The sequence below is a fragment of the Malaclemys terrapin genome, chromosome 4 (genome assembly GCF_027887155.1).
Source record: "Malaclemys terrapin pileata isolate rMalTer1 chromosome 4, rMalTer1.hap1, whole genome shotgun sequence".
NCBI lineage: Eukaryota > Metazoa > Chordata > Testudines > Emydidae > Malaclemys > Malaclemys terrapin.
This window is the reverse complement of record NC_071508.1, coordinates 33,587,541-33,603,275: the sequence shown is the minus strand read 5'-3', so window position 1 is coordinate 33,603,275 and position 15,735 is coordinate 33,587,541. Positions and strand designations below refer to the sequence as shown.

The following is a 15,735-nucleotide window of genomic DNA, read 5'->3' as shown; positions in this document are numbered from 1 at the left end:
AGCTTGAAAGCAATTGGGCCGGGCGAAAGCAAAACTAGCTAGTGGAAATGGGTTGCAGGCCGCATGTCAGGAGCCGACCCCGGGATTCGCAGGGACTCCATGCCCAGACCACATGTCAGGATCCATCCGGATCCCCAGGATCCCCCACACAGGCCGTGCATCAGGATTCGCACCAGGATCCCCAAAAACCCATGCCCAGAATTTGAACTAGGATCCCCAAGGACCCTGCGCCCAGATTACGTGTCTGGATTGGACCCGGGATGCCAAGGGACCCCCTTACAGGCTGCATGTCAGGATTCACCCCAGGATGCCTAGGGACCCTGCACCCAGGCCGCACCTGCGGATTCGTCTCAGGATGCCCAGGGACCCTGCGCCCAGGCCGCGTGTCCAGGTTTGCCCCAGGATGCCCAGGGTCTCCATTCCCAGACCGTGCATTAGGATTCACTCCAGGATCCCCAGGGACCCCACTTGCAGGCTGCATGTCAGGATTCACCTCGTATCCCCAGGAACCCCATGCCCAGGTTGTGCATCAGGATGTGCCCCACGATTCCCAGGGACCCCATGCGCAGGCCATGTGTCAGGATTCGCACCTGGATCCCCAGGGACACCGTGATAAGACCACATGTCCGAATTCGCACTGGGATCCCTAGGGACCCCATGACCGGGGCAATGACTTTCTGGTCACATGACCTATCTTGTCTCAAAGCAGTTCCGTCTGCCATGACCCATTCAGCCTCTAGGGCTGGGGTCGGCAACCTTTCAGAAGTGGTGTGCCGAGTCTTCATTTATTCACCCTAATTTAAGGTTTCCCGTGCCAGCAATACATTTTAACATTTTTAGAAGGTCTCTTTTTATAAGTCTCTATAAGATATAACTAAACTATTGTTGTATATAAAGTACATAAGGTTTTAAAAATGTTCAAGAAGCTTCATTTAAAATTAAATTAAAATGCAGAGCCCCCCGGACCGTTGGTCAGGACCCAGGCAGTGTGAGTGCCACTGAAAATCAGCTTGCGTGCCGCCTTTGGCACACGTGCCATAGGTTGCCTACCCCTGCTCTAGGGGGAATCCTTCCCCGGCGCTTGTGTTTGCTGCTCCTGCTATTTCACCACATCAGCGGCTGGGTGGGCATATCGCTCGTGCCGGTGAGGTTTTGGGCGTCCCTCAAGAAGCAGAGCCAGTGCCCTCCTAGGATTGCTGGTCCTGTGGGACTGACCCGAAGGGGCGCTTCTGACGGCTCTTTGGTGTGGACGGCCCAACAGTGAGCCTAGCAGGAGCCCTGTTTGAAACCTGACATTCTCCCACTGGCATTCCCAGCATAGCACTCCTCCTGTTCTAGCTTCCGGCATTCAGCACCATTATAGCCACTTCTCGGGCTTCCATCCACCAAGCTGGGCAGACATTGGCTCTAGGGCTTCTTCTGCCCTTCTGAGCCAGCGATCCCAGTGGAGCATCGCGAGATGCACTGTGCTATTTTGATGCTAAGCACGGCTCCTTCCACTCCCCCGGAGCTTTCTGCTATCGAGTTTGTTGCTATTCGCTCTGACGTTCCTGCTCACCCATCTGACTGTGGCTAGCCAGGGCTTGATGTGGGGCACGGGAAGTATCTGTCAAAGGGAACTGCTGAAATGTCATATGCAGGACACCTGGGTCATCGGCGCCTCCCTCCCCCCGCCGTGCCTCAGATGGCATCAAAACACATGCTCTGTTGAGCTTTATCAGGCTGCCCTCTCGAGAAGGCTCACCGACATGGCACAGAGATGCCAGGGGACCAGGGCTGCCTGTCGCAGCTGGGAGAGGCGTGGTACGGGGGTGGGGGTTCCCCCCGTGGGCTATTTACCACTGCCCTATGAAAGAAGGAACTCCACCGCAGAAGAGCGATTCACCGGCCATCATGCCCCCTTGTGGCTGGGTGCAGGATAGCAGGCTCTCTTCCTCTGCCACCTTTTATCCACAGCTCTGCGGTGGGCGCCGGTGGCCTGCTTCTCAGGACTCAGCCCTGCAGCCAGAGGCCCAGAGCACATATAGTCCTCACCCCTTCTGGGGTAACAGTGGGTCCAAGAAAACCATCACCCGACTGCCTCACGCCAGGCCTTTCACTCTAGGCTTACCTGCCCCTTGTGTCAGGGGGTTTCACACCAGCTTCACCATAGCCAGTGGGAGAACACCAGGCCCCCCTTCTACTCCAGGTGCCAGCCCAGGGCCCTGGAGCAAGCAGCTCACGTCTGCTCCCTCAGACCTGCTGCTTCCTCCCTGGGCTACTTCCTAGTGGAGCCTGTCTCGAGGCCTTTCCCAGCCCTGCTCCTCTGCCCATGCTTCCCAGGCTCTGCAATGTTCTCACCTGCTCTTGTAGTGAGCGACACCTCCTGGGCTTTCTCCCTGGCAGCCCGGCTCCTGTCTGCCTCGCCCCAGGCTTGCTGTGTGTCCATGTCTCTCTCCCCTGCTGCCTTGGGCCTCTTTGCCTGCGATCAGCCATCCAGCTCCTCCCCAGTGGGCCTGCTAACAGAATTACCCCACCTTCCCTCGAGGTGCAGCCAGGTTGGCTAACTGAATGCCCATGCTCCCATTAACCCTCTCTCTGCCATGGGAGAGGGCGTACACCCCATCACACCCACAAACCGCCCCGAGCCAAAGCCTGGGGAAGTAACAGGAACCTGTCCGTTGAGCTCAGTGGACTTTGGATCCGGCCCTGAATACCTAAAGGGTGTGGGTTGCCATTGTGACAGTTACCCTCCTGGTGGGCACACCAGGAATTGAACCAGGGAACCTCTAGAGCGTTTGCAATAGGTGCTATAAAGCAAAGGCTCCCAACTGGGGCTCTAACAGACTCACAGCAGCTACAGCTCAGGCACGGGGGGGAATATGTAACCCACACTCACCCATAGGTTACATCATGTTTGGCTGAAAGTGGCACTGTGTGAGTGGGGAGGGGGATGGCTCCCACAGATGGGTGACATATTCCATCTAGTAAAGCTGCATTAAGCCCCTGGTCCTGCTTCCATTGAGGTCAGCTGCTAAACTCCTACTGACTCCAGTGGTGCAGGATTGGGCCCTGAGAAAACGTACAGGCTGAGCGCTCGAAAGGGAACGTGATACACATCTATCGAACAATGACTGGTCTCGAGAAGGGAGATCAGGCACTTCTGCTCTCCTTGCCTCCTAACATAAGAACGAAGGGACACTAGATGAAAGGGGGCAAATTCAAAGCCAGTGAAAGGAAATACTTTTCCACACAATGTGCAATGAGCCTGTGTAACTCAATGCCACCAGAAGTTGTTGAGGTTCAGAATTGAACAAGCTTCCAAAAGTGATTGGAGATCAAGAACTTCCAGCGTTATCATAATTAACGATAACAGAAACGTTGGCAGGGTATGTTTCAAGGTTTAAGCCAATCTCTATTAAAGACCAGGATGAGCCCTGCTTGGCGGCAAATTATCCCACCTCTACGCCCTGCAGGGTTCTTTTACCTTCCCCTGAAGGGACAGGACAGTGGATTAGATGGACCATGGCTCTAATCCAGTCTGGCAATTCCTCTGTTCCTAGCTGTGGCAAGCTACAGGAGAGTTTGCTGTCTGCCTTCATGTCTCTAACTAGTGTCAGTTCCTGCTGCTCCGTGGGCACCAAGCACTGGTTTTTGGGCTGAGATCTCTGACAGAAGGGTTTGCCCGCATGTTGTTTGTGGCCGCCTCTCTCCAGGGACTGGGGTATACAAGCTGTACTAATAGCCTGCACTTGCCTCATTCGAATGAGCAGCTGAGCTGCAAGGCCCTGAAACCTAGGACTGCTCAGCAGAGGGACAACAAAATCTTTTTCACAGGGCATTCAATACTGGGCCAAATACCTGCCCTCCTTGAAGCAAATTAGAGGAGACGTCACAAGACAGATACTAAATAATTCCATGCTCCGTAAGAGGCAGCATCAAAAGGAGAAATCACAACATATATCAACTGGTAATAGAAACTCTGGGGGTGTATTTTTTATAGCAGCTGCTGCTGAAATACCAGCGCGAGAGATGACAGCTCCGAGGAAGAGCTGTCTGCCAGATGTCAATCCACATGACCATATTGCCCTACAAACCAACGGGGATTAATTTGCAGAGTGAACTTTCCCGAGGCACGCTGTCAAAAGGGAATGGATAACTTTGCTGGCGTTTTGCTGGCGAGAGGGGGCTCCAGCTGCACTATTTACCCATGGGTGGAGGGGGAAATCAGGCAGGATGGGAGAGGTTAGAGTCGGAAGGACTTTAAAAAAAACACAAGGGCCTGATCCTCAACTGGTGTCAATCAATGTCATGGCACTGTCTTCAGTGGAGCCATGCTGATGTGAAGCCATGGAAGGTCTAGTCCTGGGCTTGCTGCTTCAGGGCATAAGCCAACCTCTAATGGGGCTGGGAAGATGGTGGTCCTACAACTATCAGCAGTGAGGGTCTTGGACCTTCTGAAACAGCTGGCACTAGCTGGAGGCAGCACAGATGGCTCCCCGCCCTGATCCAGTGTGGTGATTCTGGTCCTCCTAGAGAGTCTTCTGTCCATTGGCAGGGGAGTTTGGAATGGTGGAGTGCACTGGATTTCCACGAGAGGAAGGAGGTAGGAAAGGCCCTTTCTGAAGAGCCAAAGCTAGGGGCACTGGAGAAACATACAATCTGCAAACCCCATAGGGGCGGAAGGGAGGAAAAGGGTTTTGTGGATGCTGGAAGGCCATGCTATGCACCGCAAGGCTTTGGGCAATGACACCTACCTTGTGTTCTTACCAGGATGGGGCCGTGCAGCATTCGGGGCAGAAGCCCCATTGCAAAAGGCTCATCTGCAGCTCCATCGCCACCTAGCTGTAATGGAGCTGCGGATGGAGCTGAAGGTCCTGTCTGGGCTGAAAATCTATGGATCAGCTTGTCACCTATTCTCTGGCCCCTCCCCCAGGGCTCTCCAGAACTCCTCTGAGACAACTGGGAGTGACTCAGGATGGTTTTTAGTTAAATCCCTCTCATCAGGAGCCCATTGTTTGCACACGAACTGGTCTTGGGCAAGAGCTACTAGAATGAACTATTGCTTCCTGTTTGCCTGCATTTCCTTTGCTACAGGAGGGTTTCTTTGTTTTTTTGGAAAAGGAATTTAAAATCTCCGCCGCGATGAGCTATTCATTTCATGTTTGGGATGGGAGACCCTGTCCTCTGACAGTCTCCCACCAGTGCTTCCACCCTCTTGGCTTTAAGCAGGCCAGCTGCTCTTGGGGGCAGTGAGGCCTAGTGGAAAGAGCATTGGACTGGGACTCATGAGAGATGGGGGTCTATTCCCAGCTCTGCCACTGGCCTGCAGGATGACCTTGGGCAAGTTACTTTGCCCCTCTGTGCCTCAGTTTCCCTATCTGATGCTAATGATAGTGAGTGCCTTTGTAAAGAACATTGAGATCTGCTGATTAAAAGTGCTAGATATGATTATTAGGCAGAGGGAATCGTCTTGGGAGAAGACTGGAGCAGGGGAAAGGAGAGTAAAGGGAAACTTTGGGGAAGGGCTGGAAAAGCATGAAGAAGGATGTCACTCAGGGGGAGAGGGCGGGGCAGCGATCCCCTGAGAAAGGGGAACCATGGAATGTAAGTTTCATTTCTGGGAAGGGAGATGTCATATGATGTCTCTGTTCAGCAGAGAAATGGGGAAGTGGGAGCTGGCCTGAGAGATTGGAGAAAACACGCCCAGGAAGGGTGAGACAGAGAGAGTCTGCCAGAGCAAGAGACGGAGCAGGGAAGGCAGAGGCAGCCAGAGCTACAGGCGGCCAGAGACTGAGAGGGGAGGACGGCCAGACAGAGCGTGGGAGGGGAAAGCTCAGGACAGACGGAGCAGCAAGGGCAGACAGACAGAGCACAGGCTGAGAAGGCCAGGGGGAGCAGGAAGACCCGTGCAGTGCCCAGGCAGGGCGGTGCATGGCCCAGGATGGTACCAGAGGGGAGCGCCGGCCCCTGCTGGGGCAGGAAGAGGCCCCGGCCGGGGGCTTATGGGATGCCTTCGAGGGCCGGAAGGCAGCCTGCGCGGCCGTGCTGCTGGTGGAGATCCTGGAGCGGGCAGCTTTCTTCGGCATCGTCTCCAATCTTGTTCTCTACCTCAACAGCAGCAACTTCAATTGGGGGGGATCGCAGGCCTCGCGGGCCGCCCTGCTCTTCCTGGGCGCTTCCTACCTGCTCTCGCCCGTCGGGGGCTGGCTGGCTGACGTCTACCTGGGCCGCTACTGGACCATCACGCTAAGCTTCCTGCTCTACCTGGTGTCGGCCTGCCTGCTGCCCGCCACGGCCTCGTCGGACGGGCGACTCTTTCTGTGCGGGGACATGCCGGCCTACCCGCTGCAGCATCCCTGCCGGAACCAGAGTGGGGAGTGCCAGAAGTCGGCACCCGGCCACTACTGCGCCCCTCTGATGTACACTGGCCTGCTGTTTCTGGCACTGGGCATCAGCTCCGTCAAGGCCAACCTCACCCCCTTTGGCGCCGACCAGGTAACAGGCACGCCTTTCCCCTCCATTCCCCCAGGGTCAGCAACCTGGAGAGCAATACGTCCAGCACACAAAGGGTTACACACACACACACACACACACACACACACACACACACACATATACACCCCCCAAAGAGATTCCCTTGGGCAGGACCCTCGCCCTAGCTAGTGCCAAAGGGTTAACGTTGCACACACATGCATGAGTGCGCATGTGCATACACAGGCAATGCATACAATGCGCGTGCACAAACATACACAGAGGCAATGCATGAAATGCGCACCTGTGCGCACACACAGGCAATTCATGCAACACGCATGTGCACAGAGGCAATGCATGCAACGCGCGTGTGTGCGCACACAGAGGCAGAGGCAATGCATGCAGTACGTGCGCGCACACATACACACACAGAGGCAATGCATACAAACAGACACACACAAGTTTACACACATGAATACCCATGTGCATGGGCACACACACGCAAATGCATCTAGCACACCCCTGCACACGCACAGAAGCAAAAGCATATCCACGCAAGCAGCCATGCAGACAAGGGCACACGTCCTACCCACGAGCTTGCACACGTGTCAGAACACATTTACACAAACATGCACAAGCACGCATGTGCTTACATACACAGGCATGCAAAAGCACACACACATGGAAATGCAGGCACAAACAAGTCCCCAGTGTGCATGCACAGATTAATGCTTGCACACATGCACACGGGAGGTTGCGGTGGGGGAGCTTTCCCTATCATGCTGTGGGGGAGACTGTTTCTCTTTCCGCCCCAGCAGATGATGGGGTAAAGTCTCCTCTCTACCACCCCAGACTCCAGGAACAAGCCAGAGTTCCCAGGCTTGGCTGGGAGCAGGGAGAATGTCCCTAGGGACGATCTCGTCTCCCAGAGCACAAGGGGTTAATCTTCCCTGTCTCCCCCCGGGTGTGAGGGAGTTCTGTCTAACTGGGGTAAGGGGATTGTTTCTCTGGTCCATAGGAAATGGGCTGGGGAGTTAACCTCTTACGGGCTGTAGGGGGAGAATGTCTAGACCTCTTTCAGGGGCTGCCTCCCATCTCTTCTTCCCTCTGGAGAGCCAGGCAGAGCCTCGGCCAGGCAGGGGGGCCATCACCCCCCACATCCCCAGGCGGTGCTGTTGCAATGGGGCACCCTGATTGGGTGGGTAGGCGAGAGGATGGGAAGGGCTGGGGAACGGATGGAGCAGGAGGTCGGGAAGGGGGGAGAGGATAGGAAGGAGGGAGGCTGCGTCTAGGTTAAGGAGTGGGAGGGAGGGGAGATAAGTCCCCGCCCCTGTGTTTGTGGCTCAGTTTTGGCCTGGCGCTCTCTGCAGGTGGAAGTCCCTGGGGTGGGCGGGGTGGTGGTGAGAGTCCCCCTGCCAGGCCGAGGGTCTGCCTGGCTCCCCAAAGGGCAGGAGAGATGGGAGGCAGCCCCTGCCAGGGATCTAGAAATTCTCTCCCCATGGCCCATAAAGGGTTAACCCCCCCATTTCCTTTGGGACCCCCACTTCCCACAGTGGGGACAGGGGACGAGGCCCCGACTGGACACAGCAGAGCACAGCCTGGCTCACGCCGTCCTGCCTTGTGCTCCCTGCAGGTGACGGACCGTGGCCATGATGCCACACGGCGCTTCTTCAACTGGTTCTACTGGAGCATTAACATTGGGGCGGTGATCTCGCTGCTCGTGGTGGCCTTCATCCAGCAGAATGTCAACTTCTTCATCGGCTACACCATCCCCGCGGCCTGCGTGGCCCTGGCCCTCCTTGTCTTTCTCCTGGCTGCCCCCACCTTTGTCACCAAGCCCCCCGCGGGCAGCCAGGTCTCTGCCATGCTCAGGCTGGCCTTCCGGGGCAGCTGCTGCAGCCGAGCATGCTGTATCAGGTAGGGTCAGTGCTGGTGGAGCGCAGCTGCCCCCATCCCCTCTGGGGCCATGCCCACGCTGGCCTCCTCATGCCATCTGTGCTCTCCCCTTTCATTGAAGGCCGGGCGCTCTCCAATCAGAAGCCCAGGGCACGGATCCTCTCCCTGATGGCAAATCTCAGCCCCGGACTCATTCACCCGAGGAGGATCTTGCCAACTTCCAGGTGATGGCGAAGATCCTGCCGGTGCTACTGACCTTCATTCCCTACTGGATGGTCTACTTCCAGGTAGGGAGCCGGTGGAGCAGCAGCACTGGGCGTGCTGATACATAGAGGGGTTTGGCAGTGGGGTCGGCATCGAGCTGTTCTCACGGAGCTTGGAGTTGAGGATCGATACCATCAATGCTTGTGAGACCCTCAGATCCTAGGGTGGTGGGGGCTGCCAACAGGGATGCTGCCTCCAGAGTGCCCCCTCGTGGCCAGGGGCAGCTCTGCCTCAGTGTCCCTGAAATAATCCACAAAGGCTTCCTCCGAGCTTTTACCCCCACCCCCCCGAGGCTGGCTTCATCACATTAGCAGCGCAGAACAATCCATCAAGTCCATCTGCACAAGAGCGCCTCAGCTCTGGCATCTGCTGCCGATCCCATTGATCTGAGTGTTCAGCCAGCAGCTATTCGCACCCCTCCCTAGCCCAGGATTGGTGCCAGGACTCTCCCTGAGTTATCCTCTCTCGGGCTCCGAGAGGCCAGCCTATCTCAAAAGTGGGCAATTTATGGCTCGGGGGGGCGCATCCGGCCCTTCAGATGTTTTAATCAAGCCCTCAAGCTCCCGCTGGGGAGCAGGGTCCAGGGCTTGCCCCACTCTGGTGCTCCAGCCATGGCGTGGGGTCAGGGGCTTGCCACACTCTGAGTGTGGGGTGGCTCCTCACGTCTCCCAGAAGTAGCAGCATGTCTCCCCTCCGGCTCCTACACGTAGAGGCAGCCAGGGGGCTCCGCATGCTGCCCCTGCCCCAAGCGATGCCCCTACATCTCCCATTGGCTGGGAACCAAGGCCAACGGGAGCTGCAGAGACGGTGCCTGCCGACCGGGCAGCGTGCAGAGCTGCTTGGCCATGGCTCTGCATAGGAGCCAGTGGGGGGACATGCTGCTGCTTCCAGGAGCTGCTTGAGGTAAGCACCACCCAGAGCCTGCACCCCTGACCCCCTTCCGTGCCTCAACCCCCTGCCCCAGCCTTCGAACACCTCGGTCCCAGCCCAGAGCACCCTCCTGCATCCTCAACCCCTCATCCCCAGCCCCACCCCAGAGCCCACACCCCCAGCCGGAGCCCTCACCCCCCCACCCTGCATCCCAACCTCCTACCTCAGCCTGGAGACCCTCCTGCACCCTGAACACCTCATTTCTGGCCCCACCCCAGAGCCCATACCCCCAGCCGGAGCCCTCACCCCCCCACACACCCCAACCCCAATTTCGTGAACATTCATGGCCCGCCATACAATTTCCATACCCAGATAAGGCCCTCGGGCCAAAAGGTTTGCCCCCCCCCCATCTCCTGCTCTCCTGGCCCGCCCCGTTAGCTCAGCATCTTTCTCTCTCACTCCCCAGCCCTCTGCCTTGTGACTCCCAGAGGGGCCACATGGCCCAGCTTCACACCTGGAGCGGGGAGTGAACCATGTCCCAGGTGGGGCTGAGACCCATTTCTCCTTAAAGGACCAGCCACCTGGGACAGGGACCATGTCCATTCCTTCGAAAGATTTCTTCCTCATTTCCTTCCTCTTTGGTTCGCCACCTCGGGGCAATGCTAAAGAACAATAGTCACTGGCTGCTGGTACGACCCAGTAGGACCCTGCTCAAAGCAGGACCCATCTGGGGATTGGTCCTCCTTTGAGCAGGGGGTTGGACTAGATGACCTCCTGAGGTCCCTTCCAACCCTGATATTCTATGATTCTATGATTAACCCTCTCTCGGGGGCCACCCGCACACTGCTCCCCCAGTCCTGGCTTGGCAGAGTTTCTTGGGGTAGGGTGCCGGGGTGTGTGTGTCTCTTCCCTATCTTGGTGGGGTAGGAGAGAGGTTCAGTTCCCATGGGGACCAAGGATTGCAGTGGAGATGGCAAACAATGACCCCAACTCAAGGGGGCAGAGGAGGGACAATGCCCCTGGCAGGGGGTAGGGGAGGCTGAGTGACGTCACTGGGGTGGATGATGATGTCCCAAGAGGGGTGACGGGGGGAAGAATGTCCCATGGATCTGAACCCTACATTGACCTCCCTGTTACATTCCAGATGCAGTCGACTTACTATCTGCAAGGCCTGCACCTCTTCATCCCCAACATCTTCCAGCACAACAGCACGGGCAATGGCGTGGGCAGCAGCTACACGGTGAGGGGCATGGCATGCAGCGGGGATGGCAGGCAATGACATCAGCTCAGGGGCTGAGTGACATCGCTGGGGTTGGTGATGACCTCCTAAGAGGGGGTGACGGGGAGAGGGCTGGCGCCAGGCCAAGAGAAGAGACCATCTTGAGCAGCATGGGTGAATCTTGCTGCCCATTCGAGTAGGGTGACATCCCCAGCCTGGGCAAGGAGGCGGGTCCAGGATATCACCTGCCCCTGACAGCACAATCCCTTCTTTATGAGAGGCCCAGCGTGAGCGGCATGTGATGCTGGTTGTGGTCACCAGCCTGTCTGGAGACAGAACAGAAACTGTCCCAGCTGCTTCCGCGTCTCCTCAGGCCCCAGGCAGCTGGAGGGGAGCAGGGGACCAGGAACAATTTGTGTAATGGGGGTGTAGAGAGCCATTGAACCAAACTGTAAACCCTGTATATGATGGAAACCACTTCCAGCCAGAGGGTGCGGCAGCATCCTCAGCACCCCTAGTTCCAGCACCTATGGCGGGGAGGGGCTGGGAAAACAGGGGGAGAGTCAGGGCTGGGAGAGGCAGGCGATTCAGAATAAGGGTTTTCAGTTGCTGTAGAGTTATTTCTCAAGGGGGTGCCTGGTTCTGTTAGCCCAAGGACTAGTTCTGACCCAGTTCTCTCGCCTTAGATCCCCACTGCCTGGTTCTGTTAGCCCAGGTGCTGGTTCTGACCCAGTTCTCTCTCCTTAGATCCCCACTGCCTGGTTCTGTTAGCCCAAGGGCTAGATCTGACCCAGTTCTCTCTCCCTAGTTCCCTGATGCTTGGCTCCTGTTAGCCAATGTGGTGGTCCTGCTGGTTCTGGTCCCACTGAAGGATCGAGTCATTGACCCGTTCCTGGTGAGGCGGAAGCTGCTGCCCTCAGCGCTGAAGAGGATGGCTCTGGGCATGTTCTTTGGCCTCGCCTCTATCATTGTGGCAGGTAATGCCTGATGCCCATGGCTAGGGAGGCCATGGCTGGTGGGTGGGAGGCTACTGCCCAACACAAGGGCTGGAGCTGACCGGCATTGCGGGGGGATCCCAGAGGATGGCCGATAGACTCTCCCTGCCCTGAAATCAGGGACCCATGGGGCCTTGCTCAGATGGGGCTGACCCCTTCTGAGCGTGTGTGGGGGAAGGTCACATTGATCCATCCTGCCCCTCCTCGGCAGGCGCCCTGGAGACCAAGAGGCTGCAGTATGTGAAGAACAACCAGACCATCCCGCAGCGCATCGGAGAGGATGTGTACTCTGCCGCCACATTGCCCATCTGGTGGCAGATTCCCCAGTACCTTCTCATTGGCATCAGTGAAATCTTTGCCAGCATTCCAGGTAACTGTGCTGGGATTGTGCAGCGCTTAGCGCGATGGGGTCCAGTAACAATTAGGCAGCACGGGTGAGGTGTGAAGCGCCAGGTGCTGGGGTTAGACTGAGCATGTGCAATGGGTCTGACTAACAGCCCCTAGCACCATGCTGGGTGGGGCCAGAGAACATCAAATACAGCTGTATCTAGGAAGGAGGTGCCTCTGATTTCATGAATCTAAGCAATGCAAGGCTTGATCTGTACATATTGGGTTCTGGGCAAGGCTTGATCTGTAGGTGGATAGGCGACTGATAGGTTCAAGGCAAGTGCTTGGGTTGGGGCTGCCAGCTTATCAATCAGCTGGCATGGTAGCAAACAGCCTGTTGTTTGATCCCATCACCTGGTGGCTAGAAGCAGTGTTTGTTTGCCCTAGTATTACTGAGGTCCCTCAGAGCTCTCTGCTCTCCCCTAGGGCTGGAATTTGCCTACTCAGAGGCCCCCAAGTCCATGCAGGGAGCCATCATGGGGCTCTTTTTCTTCATATCCGGTGTGGGCTCACTCCTGGGCTCTGGGCTGCTGACTCTCCTCTCAGTACCAGAGCATGGCTGGATGCACTGCCCCAAGGACCACGGTGAGTGAGGGGGCCAGGGGAAAATACAAAGCAGAAGAGAGAGAGGCAGCCTCTCAGCAGAGCTGGGGGTGGGAAATGTATCCCTGGGGCCGACAGGGGGTGTGCGAGGGAGGTTGGGAGCTAGGTCTGTTCTCCATTCTCAGGCCTCATCATCCCACTGCCAGCAGGGGGAGCCCTCCATGGAGGGGGTTCTGCTGACAGTGCCACGGGGGACGGGTCCCTGGGGCTAGGAATGTGGTGGAAGATGGTGTCTACTTGGTGCCGGGTTGTAGTGACTGTGTAGGGAGAAATGTGCCCTGGGGTAGGGTTGCTGCAGGGGCTAGAGTTGGAGGGGTCTGCCTGGTACCAGCAGGGGATGCTCTGACGGCTCACCCCTTGTTTCCCCAGGGAACATTAACAATTGCCACATGGACTATTACTTCTTCCTCCTGGCTGGGATCCAGACTGTGACCTTCATGCTCTTCTTCTGGATCTCTGGCCACTACGAGAGACAGCAGCAGCCCAACTGCCACGCCTGCGTCGGCCGCGAAGGGGACTGAGTGGACCTTGCCCCCCTCCAGCTGCCCCTTTCTGCTCAGTGACTTGCCCGGCTTGGGCTGGTGGGTGGAACTGCTCCATGGGTCAGCAAACCTCCCCGGGGAAGGGGGAGGAGGGATGCCCCTAGTAGGGCACCAGGGACTCTCACCCCTAAGGCACCCACAGGAGGCAGGGACAGACTCAAGGGGGAGGGGGACGCCCTAAGGGGCGGAGCCTCCTCATGGCTCACTTAGGGGCTTGCTCTTTCTCCTTGTCGGAGACCCTTGGGAAACGTTGTCCTGCCTCCTTGGCTACCCCCAGGCTGTAAGATCCACCCTCCAGTAGCCAGAATTCCTAAGGATGCCCTCTCTTGCCTGGGTTTTGCTATCCAGCAGGGTCCTGAGATGGCTGATCTCCGGGGACGGGCACCAGTAAGGGGTTAAATCAACAGGCAGAAGGCACTGGAAATGAGGGGGGGGGGGGGTGATTCCCAGAGCCTAGGAGCGGGTGGAAGATTTGCCCCATCCTATGCAAGGGAAAAATCTCCTTCTCAACCCCTGCTAATATCAGGGCTTAACTGGGCAAAGGCTGGATACGATCTCATAGAGTGGCAAACCTGCTTGGCACCACTGGTGGATGGGCCCTCAGAACTGCCATGATCTGTGTTACTCTGTAATGCTAAATGGGCTCTGATGGGGAGAGGCCAGCGGTGGTGGCTTGTGCCTGGCTGTTCTCTGGGGGTTGGTTCAAGTGGAGGTGTTTGTAAAGATGGAATTTTAGAGAGTGGGGGCTTTAATTTATTCCGGGGGTGGGGTAGGGTGGTTAAAGGTGCTCCAAGCCACCAGCATGCGGTGGAAAAGACAGAGGGGTGAATGCAATGGCCCTTAAGTGCCCAGCCGGCATCTATGATTTTATGACGAGTGAAAATAATGCAGGGAAAAGCACAGCAGATCTCAAAGCAAAAAAGTGTTCCTGTAAAAAAACAATACTCCAATGAAAAGAGATTTCTGTAAACGAACAAGACTTGCCCCTGGAGCCTTTGCAACCCAAACACTGCAAGAGAATATGAAACAGAATGACTGTTATCAATGATGGGGATTGCATTTCACGGCAAGGGTCCATTTCCAAACAGTCTATAAAGGGTTGATACGTGATGGCTGGCTGTTCTAAGCAGGTTAAAGACATGACCAGTGTGTGCCAGAGCTGCTCATGAGCACATCAGCAGAAGGTACTAGAGCTGGTTAAGTGGTTAGTAAGATTATTATGAGTACTGCTGTGTGCCGTTGCAGATGCAGAACAAGGTGCTGGTCCCTCCTCACCTCACCTTCATCTAACTCCTAGACAACAGACAGCTGGAGGAACACCAGGAAACAATGAGGCAATATTGCTCAGTTGTCTCAGCGCACCAGTTGGCAAGTTTGTGGTAGGCATCCCCGCAAAGCAGAGTTTGAAAGGCGGATAATGTAGATGGTTATGACAAGTAGCAGCCTGGGAGAGAGCACAAAAGTGCTTGTTTGAAAATTGACCAAGTGGGCGATTGCTGCCCACTGGCAGAGCGGCGCGGGACAGAATGGACGAATGATCTATAACAGATTAATAGGGCTGTCAATTAATTGAAATTAACTCAAGCAATTAACTCAAAACAAATTAACTCAATTTAAGAAAATGTGATTCATCACAATTTTAAATCACACTGTTAAACAATAACAGAATACCCATTTAAATTATAAATATTTTGGGATGTTTTTCTACGTTTTCAAATATATTGATTTCAATTACAACACAGAATACAAAGTGTACAGTGCTCTCTTTAGATTTTTTTTTTACTGTGCAAATATTTTTAAACAAAGTTTTAAATTCACCTCATACAAGTACTGTAGCCAGCGCAATCTCTTCATTGTGAAAGTGCAATTTACAAATATAAATGTTTTGTTACATAACTTCACTCAAAAACAAAACAATGTAAAACTTTAGCGCCTACAAGTCCACTCAGTCCTACTTCTTGTTCAGCCAATTGCTCAGACAATGTTTACATTTATGGGAGATAATGTTGTCCTCTTCTTATTTACAATGTCACCTGAAAATGAGAACAGATGTTCGCATGGCATTTTTGTAGCTGGAGCTGCAAGATATTTACGTGCCAGATCTGCTAAACATTTGTATGCCCCTTCATGCTTTAGCCACCATTCCAGAGGACATGCTTCCAAGACTGACTGGACTTGTAGGCTCTAAAGTTTTACATTCTTTTATTTTTGAGTGCAGTTATGTAAAAAAATAAATATTTCTACATTTGTAAGTTGCACTTTCAAAGAGATTGCCCCACAGTACTTGTATGAGGTGAATTGAAATACAATTTCTTTTATGTTTTTTCCTGTGCAGATATATGTAATCAAAAATAATAATCTAAAGTGAGCACTGTACACTTTGTCTTCTATGACAAGTGGCACCTTAAAGACCAAGAGATTTATTTGGGCATAAGCTTTTCTGGGTAAAAAACCCACTTCTTCAGATGCCTGGAGTGAAAATGCATCACTCCATGCATCTGAAGAA

At 55.0% G+C, this 15,735-nt stretch overlaps 1 protein-coding gene across 2 annotated transcripts; it reads left to right on the top strand.

Moving 5' to 3' along the window:
• Positions 1-5,738: 5,738 nt before the first annotated feature.
• Positions 5,739-15,650, top strand: SLC15A3 (solute carrier family 15 member 3). Of its 2 annotated transcripts, XR_008444785.1 has the most exons (9): positions 5,739-6,477; positions 8,087-8,370; positions 8,471-8,636; positions 10,628-10,723; positions 11,511-11,679; positions 11,909-12,067; positions 12,511-12,669; positions 13,057-13,268; positions 14,475-15,650. XR_008444785.1 is itself a non-coding variant. In XM_054026830.1 (8 exons), the coding sequence occupies exons 1-8, from the start codon at positions 5,914-5,916 to the stop codon at positions 13,206-13,208; spliced, it is 1,749 nt and encodes a 582-aa protein (XP_053882805.1). In that variant the 5' UTR covers positions 5,739-5,913; the 3' UTR covers positions 13,209-14,457. The 2 variants fall into 2 exon arrangements, 1 of the variants encoding a protein (XP_053882805.1); XM_054026830.1 differs by lacking the exon at positions 14,475-15,650 and having other exon boundaries at positions 13,057-14,457.
• The last annotated feature ends 85 nt before the right edge of the window (positions 15,651-15,735 follow it).